General features: G+C 50.1%; 4 protein-coding genes across 6 annotated transcripts; 1 reads left to right on the top strand and 3 right to left on the bottom strand.

Annotated features, from left to right (window-relative positions):
• Positions 1 to 742: 742 nt before the first annotated feature.
• On the top strand, positions 743 to 3164 carry EMC9 (ER membrane protein complex subunit 9). The gene is made up of 5 exons (XM_006172813.3): positions 743 to 1231; positions 1362 to 1438; positions 2512 to 2581; positions 2671 to 2765; positions 2928 to 3164. Exons 1-5 carry the CDS (start codon positions 1010 to 1012, stop codon positions 3106 to 3108), a joined length of 645 nt encoding a protein of 214 aa, XP_006172875.2. The 5' UTR covers positions 743 to 1009; the 3' UTR covers positions 3109 to 3164.
• Positions 3155 to 5943, bottom strand: PSME1 (proteasome activator subunit 1). Its single transcript, XM_032481755.1, has 11 exons — positions 5755 to 5943; positions 5144 to 5176; positions 4933 to 4995; positions 4705 to 4815; positions 4571 to 4616; positions 4356 to 4453; positions 4037 to 4105; positions 3884 to 3951; positions 3716 to 3770; positions 3556 to 3642; positions 3155 to 3382 (listed from the first exon to the last, which is right to left on the bottom strand). Exons 1-11 carry the CDS (start codon positions 5791 to 5793, stop codon positions 3302 to 3304), a joined length of 750 nt encoding a protein of 249 aa, XP_032337646.1. The 5' UTR covers positions 5794 to 5943; the 3' UTR covers positions 3155 to 3301.
• A 2213-nt stretch (positions 5944 to 8156) lies between these two features.
• FITM1 (fat storage inducing transmembrane protein 1) lies at positions 8157 to 10477 on the bottom strand. The gene is made up of 2 exons (XM_006172812.3): positions 9182 to 10477; positions 8157 to 8795 (listed from the first exon to the last, which is right to left on the bottom strand). Exons 1-2 carry the CDS (start codon positions 9445 to 9447, stop codon positions 8183 to 8185), a joined length of 879 nt encoding a protein of 292 aa, XP_006172874.1. The 5' UTR covers positions 9448 to 10477; the 3' UTR covers positions 8157 to 8182.
• A 134-nt stretch (positions 10478 to 10611) lies between these two features.
• On the bottom strand, positions 10612 to 19892 carry DCAF11 (DDB1 and CUL4 associated factor 11). Of its 3 annotated transcripts, XM_014552112.2 has the most exons (16): positions 19737 to 19891; positions 18906 to 19273; positions 17899 to 18026; positions 17548 to 17675; positions 17205 to 17269; positions 16793 to 16893; positions 16417 to 16563; positions 16152 to 16206; positions 15726 to 15794; positions 15310 to 15367; positions 15026 to 15211; positions 14424 to 14577; positions 13837 to 13989; positions 12694 to 12800; positions 12438 to 12597; positions 10612 to 11314 (listed from the first exon to the last, which is right to left on the bottom strand). In XM_014552112.2, exons 2-15 carry the CDS (start codon positions 19058 to 19060, stop codon positions 12463 to 12465), a joined length of 1641 nt encoding a protein of 546 aa, XP_014407598.1. In that variant the 5' UTR covers positions 19061 to 19273; positions 19737 to 19891; the 3' UTR covers positions 10612 to 11314; positions 12438 to 12462. The 3 variants fall into 3 exon arrangements, 2 of the variants coding, with proteins under 2 accessions (XP_014407598.1, XP_014407610.1); XM_014552124.2 differs by lacking the exon at positions 10612 to 11314 and having other exon boundaries at positions 11736 to 12597; positions 18929 to 19273; XR_004320567.1 differs by lacking the exons at positions 10612 to 11314; positions 12438 to 12597 and having other exon boundaries at positions 13837 to 13991; positions 14425 to 14577; positions 19737 to 19892.
• Between the last annotated feature and the right edge of the window lie 6404 nt (positions 19893 to 26296).

The following is a 26296-nucleotide window of genomic DNA, read 5'->3' as shown; positions in this document are numbered from 1 at the left end:
GGGTCAACCCCTTAAAGGAATAATCAGGCTTTGGATAGATAGGGGGAAAGGTCTGCAGCTGAAGTCAGGGGATGAAGAAAGGAACAACCTTTGCCATCAGCTCAAAGCATGCCTCAAAGGAGAATGAGGTTTCATTGGGAGAATTATGGGTGAATGGTTGGACTCCTCGAGGGCTGGGAGGGGAAAAAATGCTCTCAAGGCATTACGGTGAAGGAAATTATACCACAGAACATTGTGGGAAGGATGGGTCTATAAAATTCTTTTTGACCTTGACCCCCGTTCCTCAGCCAATGCCATCTTTATTTCTGTAGCTATTACACGGAAGAAATCAAGGGCCAGATAACCTGTAGTCGCCAAAGTAACACGACTCATTAGTAAGCGGCAGAGCCGCTCTTGAGTACAAATCCACTCATTCTATAGCAGGAACCAGCCTACACGCCCACGTTCGAAGCTCCACTCAGAGACGCTGGACGCGGGGCACGGGCTCCACCCAGCTGGCTCAGCGGGGCCGGTAGGGGCGGGCGGCACAGGTGACAGGCGCAGCCATCCTGCAATGAAGAGCCGAAGTGGGGTATCGTAGCCAATCAGCGTGCGGGCAGCTTTCTTTAGTTTACAGTTGGGGGTTCTTTCCAGTCCGCTGGAGACAAAGGCGGGGCAAGCTGGATGCGGCTGGTAATTGGACAAAACGAGACCCTCTAAGCCTATCAAAGAGCACTGCGTGGGCGGGACTCAGGAAGCCAGTCCAACTTGGAGTCTCCGGTTGTGTGTCCCGCAGGCAGGCGCAGCTCTGCGGGCGCCGCTGGAGGGCGGAGGGGAGGTGGAGTTCGGTGCTGCAACGTGCAATCCCGGCCGGCTGCATTCCGGACCGAGTGGGGGCCAGGCGCCGGGCTGAGGTCCGCCGGAGCCAGCGGGCTACCTTTGAGCCGAGTCAGCGTCACCTTCGAACCTAAGTGAGGGGGCACAGGGAAGAGCCCAAGAGGGCTCTGGGGCTCTGGAGGGGGCTTCGTGGATGCGAGCTGGGGCCCTGCTCGCCATGGGGGAGGTGGAGATCTCTACCCAGGCCTACGTGAAGATGTGCCTGCACGCCGCCCGGTATCCGCACGCTGCTGTCAACGGGCTACTGCTGGCGCCGGCGCCGCGGTCGGGAGAATGCCTGTGCCTCACCGACTGTGTGCCCCTATTCCACAGCCACCTGGCCCTGTCTGTCATGCTGGAGGTCGCTCTCAACCAGGTGCCGCCTCTGGACGCCCACTTGACCATCGCGAACCCCCCTAATACCCCTAGCCCAAGCCCATCCCTGGCCTCTTGGCAATAGTGCGCACCCACAGGGCGGGTTACTGATGGCCCCTTTCCCATGGCAGGTGGATGTGTGGGGCGCCCAGGCCGGGCTGGTAGTGGCTGGGTACTACCATGCCAATGCAGCTTTGGACGATCAGAGGTGAGTTGGGTAGCCAGAGGCAGAAGGCTAAGGGTTATTGGGGGTGGGGTGGGGTCAAGAGAACCCCTTTTGGTCATTCCTTCCATCTTTCCTTCATCGAAAGCTTAGGAGTAGGCACTGCACACCAGGCACTAGGATGGGTACTGCAGTGAGGGAATACAAAGAAACATACTTTCCTGGAGGAGCTGCCATGGTAGTGGGAAGGACAAATGAGTTTCAATAAGGACAGGCTGACACTTATTGAGTTGTCCCCCAAGTGCTGAAAGAACACAGACAAAGTCCAACCAGCAACTTATCAAAAAGGGAGTTTCTTTTTACATATACAGTTGACCATGGAATGACAAGGGTTTGAACTGTGGGGGGCCACTAATAGGCAGAACTTTTTCACTGAGTGGGATCCGCAGCGGTTGAATCTGTGTGGAATCCAGAATAGGGAGGGCCCAACTGTAAAGTTATCTGTGGATTTTCAACTGCTGGAGGGTCTGTGCCCTAACCTCTTTGTTGTTCAAGGGTCAACTGTATATAGAAAAAGTTATCTACTTATATAGTAATCATGTATCTGGATCAAATCATACTGTTCTGTAATTTGCTTTTCCCTCCTTAATAAATATCTGACATCTTTCCATCTCTACACCAATATCTACCTTACCCTAACAGTTATATAGTATGAATATGGATGTACCTTAATGCCTTACATTAAACATTGAGGTTGTTTCCAATTTTTTGGTGATTACATACACTGTTCTATTATTACAATAAATTCTTTGTAAGTAGAAATTCTAGATAAGCATACATAATATACAGTATAAATCTGAGTGGTTATGCCAAATTTCTCTCTAAAAAGACCATCTTAGATTTTCACTCTCACCAGCTTTGTCTGAGCTCCTGTTTCCCACAGCACTCAAGCATCAAGCAGCCATGCACGAAACATCAAGCAGGCCTGATGCGCCTAGGCCAGCTACACAGAAAGGCCATCACTGGGTCCATGTCTATGGGATCTGGGATGCCCAGCTCAGATGGATGTGGTCTGCTCACAGTAGGCTCCTCACTCCTCTGATCTTCCCTCTACACAGCCCTGGGCCCCTGGCCTTGAAAATTGCTGGGCGGATTGCAGAATTCTTCCCTGATGCAGTACTTATTATGGTGAGGCTTGGGTTTCAGAGTGGGGAGTTGGAAAGAAAGTAGGAAGGGGCATCCCTGAAACCCTCAACTGCCCTTCCCTGTCCACACAGTTGGATAATCAGAAACTGGTGCCCCAGCCTCACGTGCCCCCAGTTATCGTCCTAGAGAACCATGGTCTCCGCTGGGTCCCCAAGGACAAGAACTTGTGAGTGCCCCACTCCCTCTACCTCTTCTTGGAAGCCCACAGCTCCTGGGCCTCCTCTGTCCTTGGTTCTGCCCCAAGGGTCCTTCTCTGGACCCTAACCTCTGCCAATTGTCTGGCCCCACTGCCTGCTGGGTTTGACCTCCATGGGGGTTATTATTTCAGAGTGATGTGGAGGGACTGGGAAGAGTCACGGCAGATGGTAGGAGCATTACTGGAGGGCCGGGCCCACCAGCACCTTGTGGACTTTGACTGCCACCTTGATGACATCCGGGAAGATTGGACCAACCAGCAGCTCAATGCCCAAATCACCCAGTGGGTTGGTCCCACCAATGGAAATACCTGAGCCAGGGCCAGCGGGGAGGCTCAGGATCCTAATAAAGAGACTTGGGTTGTTGGGCAGTGGTATGACTATATTTATTGTGCCCGGGAGACAAGGTGAGGGAGAAACCTCAACAGGCAGAAGGTGGGGCAAGTCTGGAGTCCCCTGTGAAAGTCTGGAAGGTCTCTGCTGGACCCATCACAGAATGAGGAGGCTTTCAATAGATCATCCCCTTTGTTTCTCCCCTGGGCTTCTTGAGCTTCTCGAAGTTCTTCAGGATGATGTCATATAACACAGCCTATGGGGCCAGGGAGGAGTGGGGGTCAGCTGCAGGCCCCCAGTGCCACTGTGCCCCATTTCTAGCCTTGTGGAAAGGTTGAGCTTTGTTACCCTTCACCCCCAGCCTGCAGGGTCAGGGAGTAGGTGGCCTGGGAAAGCTGCTTCTGCCCACCCCTGCCCTCGCCTCCTCACATAAGCATTGCGGATCTCCATGACCATCAGCCGGATGTCCCGGTACTCTGCCTCATCCAACTCATGTACCAGCTGCCGATAATCACCCTGCGGGAGACGCGGGTCAGGCCTGACCAGATGTGTCCCTCCTCCCACACACCCTGACCTGGGCCTCACCTACCACATGAGGCTGCTTAGCTGCTTTGGCCACGGCATCACCCCGCTCAGAGAAATACCTGTGGGAAGTAGAAGGGTGTGGAGTGGGAGGAGGAGGGAGCCTAGGCCCCCATACCAGTCAAAGGCAGAGTGTGCATGCTGGTGCAGGTGGGCAGTCACTGTAGTCACTCACTTGGAGATCTGAGTGTGGAAGCCTTCCAGCTTGGTGTGAAGGCTGGTCATCAGCTCAAACACCTTCTCCTGGGGAAAGAAAGCAAGAGGGGAAGTGGAAAGCAGCATGGACTGGAGAGGTAAGGCAGGGAGAAGAGTTGGGCAGCACTCTCACCTGGACAGCCACTCCAAAATTATTCCCATCCTCAATCCGAGGTATCTGCAGCTGCAACCAGGTGGTGACCTGATAGGAGGGAATAGCAGCAAAGCCCCATCAGCCCCTAACCCAATTCCCAGATTCCTGTCCTCCTTTGTTTCCCTGCCCACAGTGAGTGTATGCCAGCTCCATCCTGCACCCCAGGGCCTGGAATTCTGGCTTTGCTTGCTGTGCCCTCTCCTGCTAAGACCTGGCAGGTGCCATGCCCTAACTGGCAGGGGTGAAGGAGGACAGAGGGTTTGATCTGAAGCCTGGGGATGGAAGTAGGAGGGCTCACCAGGTTGAGCTGCTCAATGACATCCTTAATCTCAGGCTTCAGCCGCTGCAGGAGGACCACGATCTTCTCATTGCAGTTCACTGGGCCACAGGGCGGACCTAGGAAGTGGGCACTGGGTCAGTCACATGGCGGGGACTGTGAGGGGCAGGGAAGAGGCATCCTTAGAGAGGAGATCCTGGGAGGTGAGACTCAAGTCCCTTCCACCATAGTCATACCTTTATCTTCATCTTCCCCTTTCTTCTTTTCATCCTTGTCTTCCTTCTGTAGGGAGAGGGGTGCTCTTGGGAGTCAGCCCTAAGGCTGACTTTCCCCAGGGTTGGGTCCCTCCTCTCACTTCTTCCTGACTTGCCTCCTGCTGTTTCTTCCGCTCCTCCTTCTCTTTCTCCTTGACTGGATCGGGCACTGGGATGTCCAGAGGGGCCTTCAGATTGCTCAGGTTGAATTCATTGAGAGCTGGCTCCTGGTGCAGGGTGGGAGAAGGGCTGGAGGCAGGGGCGAAATCTCACCTCCTCACTCTCACGGCTCCCCAGACTCTACCCTTGCCCCCTACTCTCTATTCCCTGCCCAGTCCCAGTACCTTTAAAAATGCATCCAACTCAGAAATCTTCTTGGGGAAATAGTTCCCAAGCAGGTTCTCTGTCTGTTGTGAAGTAGGGGTGGGAGGAGGATGGGGGTCAGAATCAAATGTCTTTTTCCAAGGCAGCGACCCAGGGCTTGCCACTGCCCAGCAAGGAAGGGTTGAGCAGTGGGACAGGGTAGAGATGGAGTGGTGACCAGGCAGGTCTTACCTTAGTACACAGGTCTTCCCGGAACACATCCACCTGCGGGACACAGGCAGCCCTTCAGACACCTGGCTTTATGGCCAGTTCATTCGAGGACCCTTTGGGTTGTGGAGGGCCTGACCTGGGGAAGGTTGGAGTAGTCCCCGTGGGGCAGGATTTGGGGAACGAGAATATTCGTGGTGGTGAAGGGCGAGGGGTTCAAGTGGGAACAGATCCCTCGGGTCTCCTGGACTGGGTGAGGAGGGATGTAAGAGAGCCGCAGCGACTGGGGCGGGATCGGAGTGCCCTGTGGAGTGGCGGGGCCCCCCATGGTGGCAGGGCCGGGAGTCTCCCCGTCTGTGTGTGGGCCCGGCGCCGGGCCAGCGGACTTCCCCTCCACGCCAGCGCTCCGCTTCACCTCACCCCGCTGAACCTCGGCCGCCTCGCCTCTCTCTCCCCGCAGGCAGACCTGGCTGGGCTCCCCGGGCTCAGGTGCTCTGGGCACGGGGGCTCACGAGGAACTCCGACGACTGACCCCGACTCGGGTCGGGGGGCTGGGGGGGGCGGGTCTAGGACGCCTGCGGCCTTTCCCAGCCACGCCTCCCTGATAAGCCCTTCCTCGAACCCGCGGCGCTCACCTTGGCTTGGGCTTCAGGCTGGACCCTGAGCGTGGCCATGGCCGGGGCGGGGGCCTAGCGCCGCACGCGGAGCGAGGAGTGGGCACCGGGAAGAGAAAGCGAAAGCAGCGCTCGCGCCCTGCACGGCCTTCCCGGGTAGTGGGAGTGGAGGCACTGGAGGAGGCGGGGACAGACCGGGGAGAGGTGAGGGGCGGAGGGGCGCGAGGAGGCGGTCCAGCCAGGGCTCCCTCTAGAGCTCGAGAGGCGCGTTTCCATCGCCCCGCCTCCCCCTCCCCATCTCGCCACCTCTGCCAGTCTCTCCACTCCCCGCCTGCCGACTCCGCCCACCCCGCCACTCCTTCCCCGCTCTGCTCTCGACGCCCCGCCTACCCCGCCTTCTTTCCTTTCCAGGTTTCCCCGCACTAGACTTGTTGCCCCCCCCCCCCCAAGCTGTTACTCCCGCCCCCCGCCAGTGCCTGCCTCTGGACTCCTCGCCTCCCATCTCTCCATCCCCCTGACTGCCCTCTGGCTCTTGTCTTTACCTGTTCGGCGTGGGACAGTGACAAGCTTTATCTGGTTCTCTTCCTTCTTTTCTCGGTGGTGTAGCCAGACCTGGTCTCCCTTTGCCCTGCCAGCGTGGACCCCTGGGTCCACGGGCCCATATAGTGACACTCAGACTCCAGCACCACCCCATCACGGGCCCCAGGCAGCTCTCTTCTGACCCTTGAGGATTCCATTCTTTTGTAATCCACTCTCCACACAGCAGTGGGATTCCACCTTTCTCTTGCTCAAAACTTTCTCAGCTTCCTGTTGACCTTAGAACGAAATCCAGAGGACTTTCCTGGCCCAAAAGGCCTGCCTGGCACCTGTTCCCCTTGCAGTTCACTTTCCACTGCTTTCATTTTACTTACATATACCTGGGCTTTCCATTTGTACTCAAACCTGTCAGTGTCACATTCATTCGTGCTTCAGGACTTTTGCTCTCGTTAATCCCTTTGCCTGACACACCCTTCTGCTGCCTCAGGACGTCATTCTATTCTCAGCTTAAATGTCACTTCTTCAGGGAGAACTCTATCTTCCTTATAAAGTAACTCCCTCCAAGTCTATTAGAAAGCAGTCTGTTTTAGTACCTTCACAGCTCTCTCTCTGATATTAGCCAGTTTATTTTTTGAGGATAGCGTGGTTTAGATCAGGGGTTGGTTTAGATCAGGGTCTTTTCTGTAAAAGACCAGATAGCAAATATTTTATGCTTTGTGGGCTATACAGTGCCTATAGCAACTACTCAACTCTACCATTGCAGCAGGTTAACAGCTATACCTAAATGAATTAGCATGGCTGGTTCCTATAAAACTTTATGGACACTGGCACTTGAATTTCATGTCATGAAATATTCTTCACAACAGGGACCACAGGGAACTATATTCAATTTCTTGTAATAACATCTAATGGAAAATAATCTGAAAAGATAAAATATGTATGTATATATATGTGTAACTGACTCACTTTGCTGTATACCTGAAACATTGTAAATCAACACTTCAGTAAAAAATTTTAAAAACATATTCTTTGATTTTTTTTTCAACCATTAAAAAATGTGAAACCATTTCTTAGCTCTCAGGCCATACAAACACTGGCCACAGGAGGGCTGTCGTTTGCTGATCCCTGATTTAGAGCACAGACCATGGACCCATACTGCCTGGGTTAATTCTGGCTCTGATATTTACTAGCTGTGAAAAAGTTACTTAACCTCTGTACCTCTGTTTTCACAATTGTACGATGGGAACACTACCAAAGCTACCTCACAGTGTTGTTGTTGTGAGGGCTAAATAATGTGAATTTATATAAAGAACTTAGAGACACTTAGAATGGTGCCAGGCACAGAATAAGCACAATATAAGTGTTTGCTATTTTTATTTGTGAGTTTATCGTCTCCCTCCCCTAGTAGCCCATGAGTCCCAAATGGCAGAAACTTTGTCTTACCACATGGCATGGAACTATGCTTGGCTCAATGAACATCAGTTAAAGAGCACACATAGAGCCCCCTACAGGAAGACAGGGTAGGAAGGGTCCCTAAGTAGGGTGCCTCTAAGGATGGCAGAGGGGAGATTCAGTGGTGGAGGCAGGAAAACCAGATCAATCAGGCTGGAGATGGAGCATCTACTCAGCAGGAATGCTGCCCATACCTAAGGGCACTGTTACCTGCCCTAGCGGTGCTTGTCCTTGACATCAGAACCCCAGATAGCTTGAAGTCTGCAAGAACTAGGAGACTGAAAGGGTAGCTGGAGGGAAAGCGACCAAGTACAAGGACACTCAAGGTCAGTGACAGCAAGGAATGGCTGAGGAATCCTGGTGACAACAAGACTCTCTTTTCATCCTTCCCACCCTTTGCAGGTCCACCAACCAAATGATGAGCGAAGCCAGAGCCAGGCCTGATGTGCCTTTATTTCTTTCAGTTATGCTTGTGGCTGGAGTGGGGGCGAGGGAAGAGCCCATGGCCCGGGCTCCCTGGAGACCAGGGCTGATGATACCAGCTGCCGTAGGTAAGGTACCAGGCAAAGGTGCCCACGGCGGCGCCCACCACCTTGTGAGTGTACTGGTGGAAATAGATGACGGTACAGAGCAGCAAGAAGTTCCAGAGGCCCAGCAGCAGCACGTTGAGCAGGAAGACGAGGCGCAGGGGCGCGCCGGCCGGCAGCCCGTGGGCCAGGTACTTGGCGAACACTGCCGCCTCCTCAGCCATGAGGAGGCAGCAGAAGGTGAGCAGGAAGGTGTGGGAGGAGACGGTATAGCCCCGCCACTGGTGGCCGGCTGCCAGGCAGCTGCGGCGGTCAGGCAGCTCGTGGAGCAGCAGGCCCTGGGGCAGAGGCTCAAAGCAGGAGCCGGTCAGGTCCTCGATGAGCAAGAAGGCCCGGCCGGCTCCCCGCCACACAGCTGCCCCCACCACCAGCCGGCTCAGGTGCCGGGCAGTCACTGCCACACGCCGTGTAGCCAGGAACACCACCAGCAAGACGAAGCCCCCCAGGAAGGTGCATGTCCAGCCCCACGCTGAATTTACAAACTTTCTGTGGGCAGAGAAGAGGGAAGGCTTCTGAGACCCTCTGAGCCCCATCTCCCCACCCTGCTCTGTGTTCCCATCAGGACTTGCCTCTGGTCCCAAATAGCAGCACTGGTTCTCTGTTTCCTCTGCCCTCGACCCACCCGGCCCCCATCCACTTAAAATTGGCCATCTCCTTAGAGGCCCATTCAGCCTTCTAGGGTCCATGTTTTCTCTTTGGCCCTGCTCCTGTACCCCCATGACTCTGTTCCCCTCCCCCCTCTGACCTTCTCCTCAACCTCCTAGCGTATTTTTAGTGTCCTGGACTGGCAGGAGGACAGAAACCTTAAGGAGGGAGCTGGGATCCTAGAGCCCAGGGAGCCGCTGGGCGCCCACAGCCTCGAATGGACTCACATGTTGAAGAAGTTGCCGTGGCTGGCGAAGATGGTCCGAGGATTGACATGGAACTGCAGAAGGGGCCCGAAGATGACCACTGCTGCCAACCAGGCGTGGTAGAGGCGCCGTAAGCAGGGGCTGCCCAGGAGGCGGGCGGCCTGTTCACTTCCAAAGTACAGCAAGGCAGAGGCCACCCAGAGCAGCACCTTAACCAAGCAGCCCAGCAGTGACCGGATCTGGGCCCCGGCCCTGGGCCCTGCCCCCACCACCGGCCCCCTCTCCATGTTCCCTCCCCTCCCCACTAACGGCTTGTTCTGCTGGGCAGCTGAGGAGGGGCTGATGCCCCCCCCCCACCAGACAAGGACAGGCAGTGACAGGTGTGGCAGACACAGGGCAGAGCCCTGTTGGCAGCTGGCAGGCGAGGGAGAGGGGCGGGGGGCAGTAAGGGGCCAGGGCAGAGGACTGCCACGTCAACAGGGTTCTTGCCTCGGGTATGTGTCCTGACAGCAGCCTGTGTCCTCCCTTATTAGTCCTGTGTCCTCTAGACCCTCTAGGTTTCTGTCCCCAGCTAAAACCATGTTCTAGTTCATGTTTCAGGGCCACGCCTGCTGTTCAGGATTGTTTTTGTCCACAGCCTGCTTGGGTTTGCCTGTCTCTGTTTGGTAAGCCAAAGTCACCCCCACCCAACCCAGGTTGGACTCTCAATGCCCCAAAGATCAGGTTTACACCCAGGTGACAGGAAGCGGAGGAGACTCCAGAAGGAAAACCCCCAGCCTGGAGTCCATCGAAACCTTAGGTTGTGTCCCCAGTTTCCCTGGGCCTTAGCTGCATGTAAGACTTGGACTCTCAGCCTGACCGCTGGGGCTGGAGCCATAGGGTGGCGAGCAACCTACCCAAGAGAAGTCCCTGTTACTCAGTAATTGCTTTGAGATCCCTTTTTGTCTTCCTCCCTCATTCCTCAAAACTGGTGGAGGGATTTCAGAGCACAGTGGAGGCCCAAGAAGTAGTGAAAGGAATGAGCAAAAAAAGGACACTTGTCTTCTGGGCCCAACTCTGTGGCTTTGGGAAAATCAATTAACCCTCCTTGGTCCTCAGTGCCCTCATCTGCAAACCGAGGGATGAACCCATCAGGATCCTTCCAGGTCCTACAGCCCATACCTTGACATGGACCCTATACGAGATCTATAGAAGCCCTCACACATTTTCAAGTGGACACAAAATTTTTCATTGTAATTTAAATAGCTGCAAAGGACATAATTTCCAGTGTATTGTATATACTGACATTTCCAAAATAAAGCTATTTATATCACTCTTTTAAATATATCCATAGAATCTAAACACAAGTGATTCTATACTTCACCATCATCTATTTAAAAAACACGTGACAAGATCTTAATAGTCAGAAATTATGTTTCCATCCTACTTTCCCCAGAGAATTTATTCTAATGTTTTTATGCCTGGAAGTCTTTTATTGATTATACTTCTCTGCAAAAAGTATACAAATTTGAAACAATTTTTACACATTTCCTGTGATCATAAAGCCCTAAAAGTGAAATTTTTTCTCTTCCAGATTGAATTTTCATATATTGTTAGTAGTACAAATTTTAAAATTGTTAATAGTACAAAATGTATAATTAGTACAACAAACATTTCACACAGTTTGATAATTAATAATAAACTAAAATTGTATTGGAAATACATCTCTTAATGAGAAGAACGGTTGGTCCTTGGGGCCTTAATTAAATGAGGCTTTGAGGACACTAATAATTTTAATTTGCCTTTACCTTTGGCACCCTGGAGGTAATACAGTTCTGGGTAAGATGGGTGGCATCTCTAGGGTGAAGAAAAGGGCTAGTGGGGAAGGAGATCTGGCCTGACAGTGTCACACAGGTAGATCAGTTGAAGGAAAGAGAGCACATGGAGGCTGGGTATCTGGACTATTCTTTTAAAATGACCTGTTTCACTGTTAAAATGGGTACATCTTTTAACCCTATGCAGTGTCTTTAAAACCCCTGGAGGTGTGTATCCTGGTTTGAAAACTGCCTTAGAGATAATGGGGAATTGAGCAGCATGTGAACTCAAGCTCCCCTACTGCCCACACCATGGGTCTGCTCCTTGGTGCCTGACCTCTGCACATCTCCATGTCCTTACCTGTTAAAAAAAAAAAGGGTGGCTGTGAGGGTGGATGAGCTCCTAGCTGTGAAATGCCTGGACAGGGCCTGCATCAGTGCCCACTCGGTTCTCTTTGGCTCTGGGCTACTTCTCAGGGTAGACTGGACCCGCCCCAGGGCAGAGCTGAGGCGGGTGTTCCAGGATCTAATCTAAAACGTGCTTATTTCCTGCTATCTCGAGTTCTACTTGCTGGCAAGTTTCTGAGGTTGGTGAGGGACTAACTGCCTGTTGCAAAGCTCAGTTAACAAATGATGTTGGTATTTCCCTTCATCTTGGGGCATCAAAGCTGTATTTTCTCCCATACAGGAGCATATCTGAAGGCTCTGCTGAAACTATTTTCTTGAAGTGACAGGATAAAAGACCTCAGACAGGAAAAAGAGAGAGATAGGCAGACACTGAACCAGGTTCCCACAGAGAGTTTATTGAGGGAGCCAAAGCCAGTGAGAGGACGAAGGAGTCCTACCTCACCATCCCTCCTTGAAGCTGCTGGCTCTGATGGGATGGAACACTCTGGGACGGGTGGGCTGTGCTGTGTGGGGCCACATGAAGCCTCTCACACCACAGCTTGTCCTACCCCAAAGACCCAGATGCAAGAGAGAGAAGACGTAATTCCCACCCCAGGAGGGTGCTGAGGACACACCTTACCCATCACACCCTCCCCTGAGGGGCTAGAGCTCTAGCCAGTAGGACCTAAGGAAGAAGACCAGAACACCTGGCCCTCTGATTGGCAGGTCTAATCCTCAACGTGAAGGCCTGGGCTTTGGGCTGGCTGACGGCTCACTTCAGACCCGGCCCCAGGCATCTACTCTAGGAGCTTACACTTGACACCCAAACATGATTAAAAACACTCAGGACAGTTCTCCTGCTGACAAAGGCCACACCCCAGATAATGGCAATCCTGCCAGACTCAGGCCAGAGATAGCCACCCAAACCCAAGCTGGGTGTCAACACATGAGGAGACCACTCTACCCCCAGGGGAGGATCTCCCAGGGCTCCTGAAGCCTGAGCTTCTGTTTCTCCCCATCCACTGCCAGTGACTCCCCAAAGATCCCCCAGAAGGGAGAAAGGGAGGAGGAGGCGGAGAGCTTGTCAAGAGGCTCACCCATGAATGGGGCTGGAGGTCAGATCTACTGGGGCGAGGAAAAGGCTGCAGAGGGGTGGGGCGTTGACGCAGGGGTGCTAGGGTGTTCCTCAGACTCTGGCATGTCATCCTGGAAGTACTCAGCCTGGCGGTACTGCCACAGACGCAGGTGGCCATCCCACTGCAGGGAAGAAGGGGGCAAGTAGTCAGGGGGCACTGCCCCCTCCCAGGTCCATCTCCCAGACACACACTGTCCCCCCGACCCCAGCATCCTCACCGAACTGCTAACAATCTTCTCCTCGAAGGGGTGCCAGCTGACGTCACGCACACAGGCCTTGTGGTTGGTCAGCTTCTTCACGATGTGGCCACTCAGGAGGTTGTACACTGTCCAGGAAAGGCCAGAGTGGAGAGGGGCTGCCAGAAGACCTGTGAGCTACCCCTCATCTCTCCCTGCACAGCACCACTTACCCGCCCCCCAGGCAACTTCCCACTTGTCCAGGGAAGCAAAGCCCACATCCGAGGATGGTGTTACTTCTCAGTTTCTTTTCCCTACCTCGGGTTGAGGGTATGGTCTAGCAGAGCTTGGGTGTCTCTGGCCCTTAGCTAAATTTCACAAGATCTATAGTTAAGAAAATGCAATGTGGCTTTAGTTTTTAGAAGCAATTTTTGAAAAGCCCACGAGCTATGGAAGGCACCACAAAAGTGAACAATGGGCTGTCTACACAGACGTGTGAACCCGCTGTCCCTTATCTGCATGTGGGTGTACCTTCCTCTCTCCCTGGATGGGCCTCCATCTGAGGCCTCCCTGGGCGTGGAACTGTCTTAGACTCCTTCGACCTGTGGCTGTGTTTGTGTTTCTTTTCGTGCAGTCACACTGCTTCAGTGGCTGTACAACACCCTTTACTAAATGCTGTGTCTTTGTGTTTCATTCTTTTTGTCTCTGTTTCCACCTACCTTTCATCTGCAATCTCTTCCCTCAACTGGCTAAACAACAGAGCTGAGTATATTTTTAGTAATTGATTATATTCACTGACTAGAATTCTAGGTTCCTTTTCTTAATTTAAAATGTTGATGGAGAGGGGGTGGGTATAGTTCAGTGGTAGAGCACATGCTTAGCATGCATGAGGTCCTGGGTTCAAGTCCCAGTATCTCCATTTAAAATAGTAGTAGTAGTAGTTGTAGTAGTAGTAGTAGTAATAATAAAATAATAATAATAATAATAAATTTTTTTCTTTAAATCTGTTGATGAGTAGAATGTTTTCTATTTCTCTGGTTAAGCCTCTCTTGCCCCAGGCTAAATTAAATTTCACTTGTAGGTGTCACTGGTTTTTTTTTAAGGTGGTCACTAGTGGCTACAGGAGGAATGCCAGAGAAACCTTCCTGCCCTTCCTGAGGCCCCCAGTTCTGACACAATCCTTACCGACCACTTTGCCGGTGGAGCAGCCACTGTAGATGAACTGCTGGCCGGTGCTATGGGCGGGGGAGAATCGGCAGCGGATGAGGGTGTGCAGCACCCCGTGGCCCCGGTAGGTCATCAAGGAACTGTCCCCTGGGAGCTTCAGCTTCCGCCAAGCTGGGTAGGGATGCAGGGCGAGCCCTAGGTTAGGGAGTCTGAATTCTCCGTATCACTGGTCCTTAGCAAAGATCAATGCTCACGGACAATCACCTTTCCAATTCCCAACTGGTGGCTCTTTCCCCTCCTAATAGTCAGCTGATATTCACCAACAGAGCTCTGCTGGTTGTTAAGACCCTGAAATACTTTTGTACTCCTTGGTTCTGAGTGATCCCCAGCCTGTGCACTGGGAACCCCTGGCTCTCCCACAGTTCAGCAAACACAGAGTTATCAAAAGCTTGGCAAGGGAGTGTCAGGGGAGGTCTCCAGAACTTTGGCTCTAGGCTACGGCCCCATCCACTGTGCCCATGCCAAGCCTGAACAGGGCTTAAATATTTTAGCTACCACCCCCGGCCCTGCACTCTCAGGATCTCAGGTTCTACTTCCACTCTCACCTTTTTTGGGCACCTGCTGCCAGCGGTAGTCCCAGTTTTGCTGTGTGGCAGCCTGGCGCGAGGCTTCCATGCCTTCCCGGCTAGAAAAGCGCCGTATATCCCAGAGCTTGATGGTCTGGTCCTTGGAGTTGGAGATGAGATACCGGGCATCACCCTGTGAATCCCAAGATGGATAATGAAGCATCGGAGCTTGCAAATGTCGGTGTCTGTCAGTCCAGCTCCCTTTCCCCAGCTGACAGGTAAGAACACCAATCCTTTAACTTTGGTTGCCTCTTTCTTTATCCAAACGGGCCTCACCACAGACCTCTACCCCTGGCAGAGTTTCCCTTTCTTTGCCCAGGGTGCTGGCTGGACTCCTTGTCTATCCTGGATCAGACTGTCTTCTACTTTTCTTGTACAGAAAGCCCTGCTCTGCTTCTGGAGGAGTGGCAGATACCAATGGATCTCACGTTTCCTGGCTTAAGCCTCTTCCCTAAACTCCACCTCTTGCAAACCTTGGCTAATGAGGAGCCTGGTGAATTCCCACACCCATCCACTTTGATGCCCTCCTGGAGAACCAGAACCTCAGTAGCCTGGCTGTGTGGTCCTGCCTCCAGGCCCACCTTGCTGTCAATGAAGGTGATGCCGTCCTGGTGTCCAGCCAGTGCGCCCACGGGCTTGGGGTCATCTTCCCGCATAGTGCGTCGATCCCACACTTTGCAGATGGCGTCGTCACCACCAGAGAACAGGATTTGGGAGCTTATGTCAGCAAAGGCCACTGCGTTCACATCATCCTCATGGGACTCAATCTAGGGGAGAAAGAGGCCAGGATGCCTATGATCTCTTTCTAGGTCTTCCAATAGGCCAAGAGCCAGGAGGCAGAGGCTCGAAGTCTCGGAAGCAATACCTGAAGGGTACGCCGGTTCTGTTCTCGATCAAAGACATACAGGCAGCCATCATTGGCCCTGAAAGGGAGGGGATAAAAAGGGCTCTGGAGCCAACACCAAGAGGACCAAGGCTGTATGTGTTCTGGGGAAGCTGCAGAGAAGCCCTGAGGAGGGGCAAGCCCTTGTTCCTTCTTAAACAGAAGATGGGAGAAGGGTCAGCTGTGTTTGCCAGGAGGTTTGAGACCTCCCATCTTATGCTGGGTGAAGGGTGAACAAGAGGTGAAGCAACTCATAAACCCTGACCCTGGAGAAAGCCTGGGTGTTCTCCACAGTCGCCTGGGTACAGGTGTCCAGTGCAGCCTCTGTAGCAGCAGAGCTGGTCTCTGAGAGATATCCAGTCCCATTAAGTGAGGCAGACATCCCCACAAACACTCACCCTCCGAGGACTTCTCGTCCATCTGAAGAGACAGCGATGGAGAAGACAGCAAAGCGTCTCTCATCTGGCCTGAAAAGAGCAAAGGAGGAGCTGTGTCAAATGGACTTCCTTTCAGCCGTCATAAACTGACACAAAATCTGATGAGGGCCATGAGGCACACTTCCAAGGGGACGAGAAGTCCGGCCAGCACACACCAGAACGTGGAGCACCTCAGTAAGAACCTGGGAAGAATCCTGCAGCTGTCTATTTTACCCTGGTCCTCTGGCTGGCTGACAGGATGGGTGATTCCCTCCCAGGAATCCACAGAGAAACTTGCAACCAGTGTACTTTTCCCTCTAAGTGGAAGTTCGGGTTTAAGAGGTTTGCTCCCGGAGAGCCTTCCTTGAGAAGATTCTGATGAGTCTGACCAGGAAGGGAATCCAGTACCTTAGATCCAGGGCAGTGTGTGTGTCTCCCTCCCCGTAGATGTTGCAGATATGAACTAAGAGAAGCAAGAGAAACAAGAATCTTTCAGGGTTGGGGTAGGAAAGATGGGAGAGAAGCTAGGGAGGGGAATGAAACACAGGGCAAGGATGTCAGACCATGGCAGTGACCTTCCTAGGAGAAGGCATGGAGAACTGGCACAGAGATAGGTGTTTGGAGATCTCAGGTCTCAGGCTGGAGAAACAGTGGAGGTCTGGGGCATACTCACTATAATCAGACCAGCTGGAGTAAAGGAAATGGTTCCCATCAGGGGTGAAGGCCACATCCAAGACGCTCCAGCCTACATCCCGGGCCTTGATGCTCTTGAATTTACGAAAGCGGCCATACCGGCAGTCATACAGTCGGATTGTCTGGTCTGTGTAAGTGGGGATCAGGCAGAATTAGGGAACACCCTCCTGGAATCCTCCCTAACTCAGATCTCTCTCACTTGGTGTATTTGTGGAATCATCCCTTGATCGTGGGAAGTTGTTCTGGCTAAGCAGCCCTATGCCAGGGTCTGAGCTCCCTGGGTCTGAGGCTTTCCAGCCTCAGCCACGGGGTGTATCTCTTGTTCTAGGGCAGTCTGTAGGACAAAGATCTGTTACCTTGGCAAGCAGACATGAAGATTTGACCATCTTTGCTGTAGATGCCACAGAAAGCCTTCTGAGAGTAGGTATCAGTGAAGGCCAGATCGTTGGGCAAGAAGCTGGGGAAGCAGAGGGAAAATGAGGGTAAAGGGAGCTCAGAATGGGAGTGTCCCGGTTAGCAGAATCCTAACAGAACTGGACGTGAGTTCAAGGGCATTCTTCCCTTTGGCTCTGGGTACAGTCCCCTTTCTTTCATTCCTTCTATAGTCCTCTCAATGCCATACTTTTCCACTTCGTTTACTTTCAAAGCCTCAATCCCATTTAATCTAACCTTAATATCCCTGTGGACCCTTTAATGCTGATCCTTTCAAAGTTTAGGAGATGAGACCTATCTGGCCCATGGAATCTCTCCACCAAACTCCATACTCACTGAGACATCACTCGAGACCGTTCTCCAAGGGAGAAGCTTCCCCGGTGGCAGAGGCCCCGTTCTCTCTAAAAGAAGAGATTGGGGAATATTGCTAGCAGAAACAGAGGGCCACTTAGGCCACAACCACGCCCCCTCCTCCAAAGATACTGCTCTCAATACAGAAACCAACATCGCACACAGCAGTATATCCCACCAAACTCTGATGCAGGTTGGCTAAAAGCTCTCCAGTTCCAGCACTTGAGGCCTTCTAGGAAAGTTTACTTCTCTCTCCTCTGGGACTGGCAGAGCTTCTGGCTACATTGATAGGCTTGCTGCCGGGCTGGCTGGAAGCAGAGAGGCCTACCTGGTGCAGCATTTGAGGAAAGCTGTGCTCCCGGGCCATCCGCCTAAGTCCTAGCCACCCTGTGGCCAATTCCACTTGTGTCTTGATCTCATTGCATTCCAGCTCCCGGGTGTCGGGGGTTGCATCCACTGTGAGTACCAAAGACAAGTTTCATCCTAGGTCTTCTGGCCCCAGAGGACAGTTAGCAGAGCTGCGCTCAGCCCACTTGATGTGGCTGATTATACCAGGGTGGCAAAGACTCCCTCATTCCCTGAATTATCTCATTTTCTTTCAGTTTTGGCCAAAATAATTTTTAAAAAAGGTTTTCTAACAAAAGTCTTCTGATGTTAGGATCTCTGCCTTTCCTCTTACCAGGTGGGTTGTATCGGTCTCCAAGACGACCGTCCCAGGCACTGTCATGCTCTTCCTCCGAGTCCGAGAGGGCCTGGATGAGTTGTAAATTTGCTGCACCTCCTCCCTGCACCAACCTCACTTGGCCTCTGTGGAGAGACCCCCCCCACCATGATAAAGGGGAGGAATCCTTTCCCAAACCAACCAAATTCAGAGTCAGTGGCTATCTAGTTCTTAGAGCTGGTCCTCAAACCCTCATACTGTCCCCATTTTGAGGTTTGAAGCTCACTAGACCTTGGCTGTTATTTTCAGCCTGCTATTAAGGCACACTAGGAAACTCATTCTCTTACAGTGGGAGTAGAAAACCCCAACATTGCATGATGTTGACCAACCTACTAAGTTGACTCCCCAGAGAGCTAAAAATTCTGAGCTTCTGCCCAAGGAGTGCAGCATAGAACATGGTATCCTGAAGGGATCCCCAAGCTTGTCTTCTCCCCAAGGAGCCACAGCTAAGAACCAAAGCCAGCTGTATCCCTTTCCAGTCAATTCCTGATGGTCACTTCCCTCAAAGCATTCTTTCCTCAAGAATAGGATTAGAGTAAGGTTAATTTAAACTTGTTTTTCCAGTAAATCCACATGGCCCCATATCATGTATTAATAATTTCACTAAAGTTCAACACTCACCTCCCCAACTCTTCTCTGCACCCCTCACATCACTCCTTTCCCACCACAGTCCCGCTCGTTTTTTTTTTTTTTTTAACTTACTTAGAAAATAGGTTATATTTGTGTAGTCATAGCTAGAGAGACTCCCCTGAACGGTCGCCTCAAACACAAGAGGGTCTTGCTGACCCTCCCTAGGCAAGAACGACTCTTACTGGGTACAAAGCTGAGTGCCCTGAGTGTCCAGCTCAAACAGAACAGCTGTGCTGGGCTAATCCCTTTCCCTATTCTCTGTAACTTCCCTGACAGGAGCTGGGATCAAGGGACTGTGGTGGCGCCTGGTGGGGACACACCAGAGGGTAAGTTACCTGCGTAGGAGATAGGCCAGTACCTGGGCCAGATCCACATCTTCATCCTCCTCTTCCTCTTCCTCACTCCTACGCAGGCCAGCCCCTCTTCGGGGCAAGCCCTCAGGGGGGTCTCCGGACCCAGTTTCTGCGCTGCTGCTGTTCCGTGATCCCATCTTCTGGTCACAGCATCCTTAAGTCCTGTGCAGGGACTCCTCCTGTCACCGCCTTGGGTTTAGTGAAAGCAAAGCCTGCTCTAGAAATACCAAAGTCTCCTGAGATACATGGGTAGCTATCTCTAGGAGGGCGACCCTTTCTAGGGACCGAGATCCCTTCTCCTTAGCCTGTAACAACTCCCAAGGCTGCAGGGACACAAACCTTTCTCAATCCTGTGAAGAAAAAAAAAAAAAAAAGGCGGAGTTAAGCCTAAGAGGCTACGCTAGCCCAGTTGTGAGAATCCTTTGAAGAGGAATTTCTCAGTTTTCTACCTCAAACTCACCTACCAAAGTCCCCGGGATGGGGGTGGATTCCCAGGTACCTCTCCGGCCGACCAATCAAAACCCCTCGCGGAAGAAAGGACCTCATTAGTTTATCTCATCTAACCAATCAGAGGCCTTAGGTCTCAAAGACCCCCCGACGCCCCCTTTACTGACCAATCAGAGCACTCCCTTGCGAAAGCCGGCGGCAGGGACAACCAATGAGGTTAAAATTCGGCCTAACACCCCCTCCTTCCTTGCCTCACGCCCACGTGGTGTGCCGGGGGTGTGTACGCTGTGGGGGGAGAGGCAGGGAGGAAGCCGAGAAGCACCTCCCACAAAGCTGGCTGTTACAGCCCCGCGCGAGACCACCCACCAGCCAGGAGTGGTCGCAGGACCCGCAGCGGCGCGAAGCCTTGTTTACACGGACGGCAGCCGCGGCGTCGGCCAACCGCTCCTTCGTCACGCGCCTCCTTCGTCACATCTCCGTGCTCCGCGGCCGGCGGACAGCGGACCTCACGTGACGCCCTGACGGCCCCGCCCCCTTGGCCCGCTCACTGGACAGCTTAGCACGGTGATTGACAGATGGGCGGGATAAAGTGCGTGAGGGGTGTAAGGGGAGGAGAAAGAGTGCGACACAGGAGGGGCGTTCGCTCCTTATTGGGAGGAGTAAGTGGGGAACCTCTGCTTCCTGAATCAGAGACAACGGAACTAGATTTACTGGGTGAGGGGAGGGGCTTAGAAAAGAAGTTGGTGCTTTGCTGACGAGAAATGTCTTAGCAAGGGGTACAATTTGCTGTCGGTCCCTTGTGTCCATTTGGCTCTGCACTTTTCAGACGGTCTCTAAGGGTCTCTTTCTTCCCCTTGTCCCTCACCCGGCTCCAGCCTTCTTCGTGTAGCTGGCTACAGCTCTAGTCGGCCCTGCCCTAAGGGGTACCTGGCGCCTTTGGAGTGTGTTCACGTCACATATGGGAACCCAGGGCTTCACACCCTCCCTTCCGGGTTTAGCTTCCGGAAGCCTTGTTCTTGTGGGGATGGTCCTTTCTAGACCTCCTCTTAGCCGCTTTGGCAACTTTTTAGATGACCCCTGGCTTCCCTCCGCGGTCTTTGCAGACGCTCCCTAATGTACCCGTGGGTCTTCACAGGCCTTTCCTCTTCGTCAGTTCCCCTCTGACGCCTTTGGGCCCTCGAGCATTTGCGGACCTTCCTTGGCCCCTCTGTCCCTGAGGTTCCTCTCCGCCCGGGGCCGCCGGTCCAGAGTGTGCACGCGCGTCGCCTCCTACCCTCTCCTCTGGGTTTATGAGTAACCCGGCTGAGTCCAAGGCCGGGACTTTTGTACCTCGGGATCCTCGCCCAGTATGGAGTGGGGGTGGGAGTGTGTGGCTCCAGTGACCATGCAGAGCGGAAAGGCCCCGGGTCCAAGCTGCACCTCAGCGCCCCCAGCCCGCAGTCTCCCTAAGTGCTTCGATCTGTCCCCCGCCCAGAGCCCCTTGAGGACAGAAAAGGGAGCGGGGGCCCTTAGTGTCCCCGGGCTCTCCTTCTGGGGTTCACTCTCTTTGGGAGGGCGAGGGTGTGGTCAATCCTTCGGGTGTTGCCTCCTGGTTTCTAGACCGCTAGACCTGAACTTATCCACAGTCACCAGGGCCGGCTTCATGGGTGTGCGACCTGTACAGTCGAACCCACACTTAAATGTTCTGCTGTCAGCGTTTGAAATTCTTTAAAATCTTTGAAAAAGCACCCCACATTTCCCCTTTCTCTGGGCTCTACTAATTATATAGCAGATTCTGCCAGTCACCCATCTCCTATTGCCAGATTACTTACTATCTGTGACCTATAATAATATATACTGAGACCTTAGGATTCTGTGGTTTCTGGGTTGGCCAGCTTGGAAAATCTGGAATCATTTTCAAAATGATCTTTCCCTCTTCTTTGTCCTTTAAATTCAGTTCTTCAAGTCCTATGGATTCTTAGCTGTAGTTGAGGTTGCTTTCAGGGTCACCACTCCAAATTAAATTTTCACTATTTCATGCCTCTCTAGTTGATCTACTGCAGTGTTCTTTAAAAGCTTAAGAACCTACAACTGGTTCACCATCGTTGTTTCAAGTACAGACTTCCAAACCTGATTCTCTGGTTTTTACTGGTGTTATTTTTTTGTTGTTGTTACTTCTGCCAAGCAAATATGGCCATCAATTCTTGCTTGTTTCCATGTCTGTACCTTCCCAGGAGAGTTTATCTAGGGGAAACTTTGTCTCTACCAATCAGACTCGCTTCCTCATGAGCCGCTGGTGTCACTTCTAGGAATTGAGCTCTGACCTATATGCTAAGTCTAGCATAAATGTTTATGTTCAGCAGAGCAATTACTGATAGAAGTAAAACACTGGAAACAAAATAGATCCAAACACTGCAACAGGATGGGATTGGTTAAATAAATTATGATCCATACGATAGACACAGAAATACCAGGTAGCCATTAAAATGAGGTAGTCTAATTTTATGCCATGGGAAATTGTGCAAGTTACATTTTTAGTTTAAAATGGTGGTGTTGGAGGCAAAACCAATATGGTTTCAATTTTTCATTAAAAATATTAAAATACCTAGGCTCATTATATCATTAAACAAATAATAAAATGGAGAAGTGCTTGTATGAACTACTGGCAAAGATACAGCTAAACAGAGTATTATGGTTAAAAAAATTCGACCACCTGAGGTCCACAGAAAACAAAAACTTCTGTTAAACTCATCTCCTTAATAATTCATTTTTATGGTGTCTAGATTAAAATTTTTTTTTTAATTTTTTAATTAGGTTGATTGATTGATTAAATTGATCGATTTAATAGAGGTACTGGGAATTGAACCCAGGACCTCATGCATGCTAGGCATGCACTCTACCACTGAGTTATATCCTCCCCCCAATAATGTATTTTAAAATTACCTCTTTCCTCTTCTCCTTAGCTTGCAAATCCTTTTAACCTACAAATCCAGTTTAAAACTTAAAATCTAAATGCAACCCTTTGAAATATGGAACTGTACATTACTGAATAAAACATTTAAAAGTCATGGTTAAATGTTAAAAAGAAAAATCTGAGGTTTTATAACCAAAATGAGTCTTCATATCAAATCAAATGCCAAAGAATTGTAGATGAAAAATGTCACCTGCCTTATCAGTAAACAAAGGATATTGCCGCCATCAAGCCATCAGCCAAGCCACTGCAGCAGTCTGGACTGTGCACCTTGAGGGGATTCAGATTGCAGAAAAGCAGGATGCTGGCCCTAGATAGATAAGGTGCATATCAAAGGACTGATTTCAAAAGTCCAGGCTCTTGTATCTTCCCATACATAGAAGAGCGCTAAATTCATTAACTTGAGATGTCTGTTTTTTCTTTGATTAATAGTAATCTTTTGATGTTCCAACTACCAGATTTTTGTTACAAAAACTGCTATGTATCCTGGCTCCTCCCTTACCTCTTCAGAGCAGTCCCTAAGAGCTATCTGAGAAGCTGCCTCTGGGCTTAAGTCCTCAGCAAGTCCACTTTTAGGTTGTGCTTTTTTTTTTTTTTCAGTCAGCAGAATGTAGGATTTCATCTCAGGATCCACTGATAGATTTTTGTATGTAAAAGATTTTTAAGCCTATGAACTTGGTTATATCACTTGTGACTTACAATATTTAAAAAAATATATAAGCATTTATATGTTAGGCTATACTGTGTGTTCTATGGAAAGAAAATGGTATTACTTTAAAAATAATGTTAAGTCACTTTGATCAACTTTATAGACCTTCCCTCTCATGATTTTGAAATTTGGCATGTTATTTGCTGACAGTTTGTTAAGTGCTTTTCATTTGGGCACTCTTCACCCTCCCCAGCTACATTTAAAGCCACTTGAAGCCACAGAGAGGTTTTCTACCTTCAGCACCCATTTTAGGACTGGTTCTAGTAATTGCTGTGTAAATGTCAGCTAGTTGACTTCCTGTCTGACCTGATTTGGGCTGTTTCCTGATTATTAGCATCTCCACCAGAGGGCGGGCTGGGCTTGGGAGGAGAGAAGGAAAGCAAATTTTTCTTTCTCTGGGTAACCCTGTCCTCCCTCTCCCTAGTCCCAGCTCCCAGCCTGGTGACTGCACAGAGCTCCTGGGACACATGTATAGCTCTGGGCAACACAAGGGAGTGTTTTGTTTCCCAAAGTGACCAATGACATGAGTTTATGCATTATCTTTTTGTAGCATTCTCTGTGTAGAAGGAAAGGGGGAAGTATGTTAATTTGCCCAGGACTTAAAATTAAATGTGTTGACTATAAAGCAATTGAGTAATTATGGGATTTCTAATATTCTTGTGGCCTGTGTCCTTGAGAACCAGAATTTTTTGTGTGGCAGAGAGGAGGTACAGAAGTGATACAGAGGTTAAAAACCCTGTAGCCCTGAGTTTGAATAGGAACTATCAGTATGAACTCATGAGGTGTTTTATCTCCCTATCCCTATCCACTGAAAAGATCTAGAAACAATCTAGTAGCAATAAACACTTCTACCACCTGGATCTTAAAATATCATTTCCCAGGGGAAGAAACCAGAGCTTGGAGACAATGGCTGATTCCAGGTCTGGGGCAGGAAATGTACAGATGAACATGGAACAACTTACCATACTAGCGAGCAAAGAAGCCAGCAAACATGATCAGAGTAATGGCAAAAGGACTCAGGAGCCAAGCTCTTATGGCCAAAAATGGGTTAATTTGAGCATTAATAGAAGGTATATTTAAATCCATGAGTTCATAATGGGTTGTGTGTGTGTGTAACCTTTTTGAAGGATGATACAAAACCAGATTATTATTTTGAAGATGATAAAAGAATCAAGCAGTTACCTTGCTATTCCTATATAAACTGTACCTCAGGGTAATGAAATAGAAGATAAAAGTGTTCCTTTGTAAAAGTATTCCAACTATTATGACAGATTTTGAACAGAGCTGTTTTGAAATCCCTAATAAATGAATGAATCTAGGCATTGAGCAACAAAGCCTGGATTCTTCAATGGTTAAACTGAAGGAAAAGAAAGGAATGGAAGAGGAGCCTGTAGATTGAAAGAGACTTAAAAAGCATATGGAATTTTTTTAAATGGGCAGGACTAAACTGTAATGTTTAGGGATCTGGATTTTGGTAATAAAACTCCAAAAAAAAAAAAAAAAAAAAAAAGCAAGGATGTTATTGTCATGAACCATAGTGTCCATTTACACCAGGAAGGGCTGTGATGAAGATGAAGAACATGGCCAGGAGGGTGGAAGGGCTTTTGGTATTTGGCAAAGTTCTGTTTCTTTCTCTGGGTGATGTTTTCAAGGGTATTTGCTGTATATTAGTTTATTAAGCTATGTTTTTGTTTTGTACAATTTTCTGTATCTGTTTTATTTTAAAATAAAATGGTTTATGCTGTACACCAGAAATTAGCACAACATTCTAAATCAAGGGGGAACAGTGATAGCTCAGTGGTAGAGTGTGTGCTTAGCATGCATGAGGTCATGCGTTTGATCCCCAGTACTGCCATTAAATAAATAAATCTAATTTCCTCCCCCAACAAAAAGAAATTAAATCAACTATATTCAATAAAAAAGGCATTACATCAACTCAAATAAATAAATTAAAAGTTAACTAAAATTTGTTAACTATATTGTATCATTTATTTGGAGCTGTAGGGCATGCAGCATTATTTTATTCTAATTAATAAAATCATTTTTAAGGCTGACACTTCCTATCACTGTGCATTTAGGTACCAGGGAGGTGCCTGGAACTCCGGTTCCTTGCCTCTTTCCTGGAAGGACTTATTTTCAAACCTGTTTTCTTTCTCCCCTAAATTTTATTTACATTGCTCATTTTCCTCTTAAACTGTAGAGTCAGCAACATATAATACATGCTTACGGGGCCTACTCTAATCAAAACAGAATGGAAAGGTGAGAGCGGCTAACATATTCAATGTTTATTTCTTGCCAGGCATAGTGCTGAGTGCCTGGCTCCAATGATTCTTTTAATCCTCACAACACTTAGATGTAGGCACATCCCCATTTTACAGCTGAAGAAACTGAGAGGCACCCCTGGCCAGAGACTACTAGGTTCCTAACATCCATATTATGCTGCTTCTGATCATATTGTTTCAGTTATCACATGCTGTTTATAAAGCTGAAGCTGTATATTTATAAATGCAATGGGCTCCATTGCTAACTGTCTTTTAGGATGTGAACCACTCTGACCTTCAGATTCTTTCCTGCTCTTACGCATTGTAGCTCGTCATTGGCTGTTTTCTATGAGAACACTTGGTGTTTCCTTCTCCAGTGTTTTCTTTTGAGGGAATCCCTAGGTTTTTTTTTTTTTATTTCCATTTTTAAAATGAGAATTTTAATTTTATTTGTTAAAATTTGTTCTCATTTTCTGGGTATAGACTTCATTGTACCCATCTCAGTTTATACATTCACTCAGCCTGATCCAGATCACAGGTGAAGTTATTCTCAGCTGATGCCCCTGAACAGTGCCTGGCACACAGAAGTGTTAGCTGCCTTGATGCTGAGTTATGTCTTCATGCATTCTTTGCGAGTCTCAATTTCAGGTCAGGCAGGAGGAAAAACAGGTCGAGAATCGACAGTGGAGCTGCTTCACTGGAGAGTGGGGTCGGTTATACTGGCTTCTGCATCTCTGATGGGAGATTGGGAATTTTAGACCTACAGGCTGTACTGAGCAGCTCACAGAGGCCCCACCTTTTAAAGATCTCAGGACAGGAGTGGATACTTCCTTCTCCAACCAATTTCTACTTATATGGCCCAGTGGTCGAGCTGCCTCATACCACCAGGCTGTGCCAGGCCGGGCTGCACTGGGCCACCAGCTGCTTGGAAGGGCTGGAAGAAGATTGTGAAATCGGTGTTAGAGGGAAGCCTGGGATGGTAGGCAGGAAAAGAAAACAGCACAGA

The sequence above is a fragment of the Camelus ferus genome, chromosome 6 (assembly GCF_009834535.1).
Source record: "Camelus ferus isolate YT-003-E chromosome 6, BCGSAC_Cfer_1.0, whole genome shotgun sequence".
Classification (NCBI taxonomy): Eukaryota; Metazoa; Chordata; class Mammalia; order Artiodactyla; family Camelidae; genus Camelus; species Camelus ferus.
The sequence above is the reverse complement of the archived record's forward strand: the minus strand, read 5'-3'. Positions and strand labels throughout refer to the sequence as shown.

What these genes read in the sequence shown, in the direction of transcription:
- EMC9 (XM_006172813.3), top strand. Translation starts at nt 1,010, where the DNA reads ATGCGAGCTGGGGCCCTGCTCGCCATGGGGGAGGTGGAGATCTCTACC. An exon ending in TGGAGGTCGCTCTCAACCAG is followed by an intron (nt 1,232 to 1,361) that starts GTGCCGCCTCTG and finishes TTCCCATGGCAG; the next exon opens with GTGGATGTGTGGGGCGCCCA. An exon ending in GTCCCCAAGGACAAGAACTT is followed by an intron (nt 2,766 to 2,927) that starts GTGAGTGCCCCA and finishes TTATTATTTCAG; the next exon opens with AGTGATGTGGAGGGACTGGG.
- PSME1 (XM_032481755.1), bottom strand. Translation starts at nt 5,793, where the DNA reads ATGGCCACGCTCAGGGTCCAGCCTGAAGCCCAAGCCAAG. An exon ending in AGTTGGATGCATTTTTAAAG is followed by an intron (nt 4,816 to 4,932) that starts GTACTGGGACTG and finishes ACCCTGCACCAG; the next exon opens with GAGCCAGCTCTCAATGAATT. An exon ending in CAGCTAAGCAGCCTCATGTG is followed by an intron (nt 3,643 to 3,715) that starts GTAGGTGAGGCC and finishes CGTCTCCCGCAG; the next exon opens with GGTGATTATCGGCAGCTGGT.
- FITM1 (XM_006172812.3), bottom strand. Translation starts at nt 9,447, where the DNA reads ATGGAGAGGGGGCCGGTGGTGGGGGCAGGGCCCAGGGCCGGGGCCCAG. An exon ending in CACGGCAACTTCTTCAACAT is followed by an intron (nt 8,796 to 9,181) that starts GTGAGTCCATTC and finishes CTCTGCCCACAG; the next exon opens with AAAGTTTGTAAATTCAGCGT.
- DCAF11 (XM_014552112.2), bottom strand. Translation starts at nt 19,060, where the DNA reads ATGGGATCACGGAACAGCAGCAGCGCAGAAACTGGGTCCGGAGACCCC. An exon ending in AGAACCGGCGTACCCTTCAG is followed by an intron (nt 15,212 to 15,309) that starts GTATTGCTTCCG and finishes TTTCTCCCCTAG; the next exon opens with ATTGAGTCCCATGAGGATGA. An exon ending in TCACCTTCATTGACAGCAAG is followed by an intron (nt 14,578 to 15,025) that starts GTGGGCCTGGAG and finishes TGGGATTCACAG; the next exon opens with GGTGATGCCCGGTATCTCAT.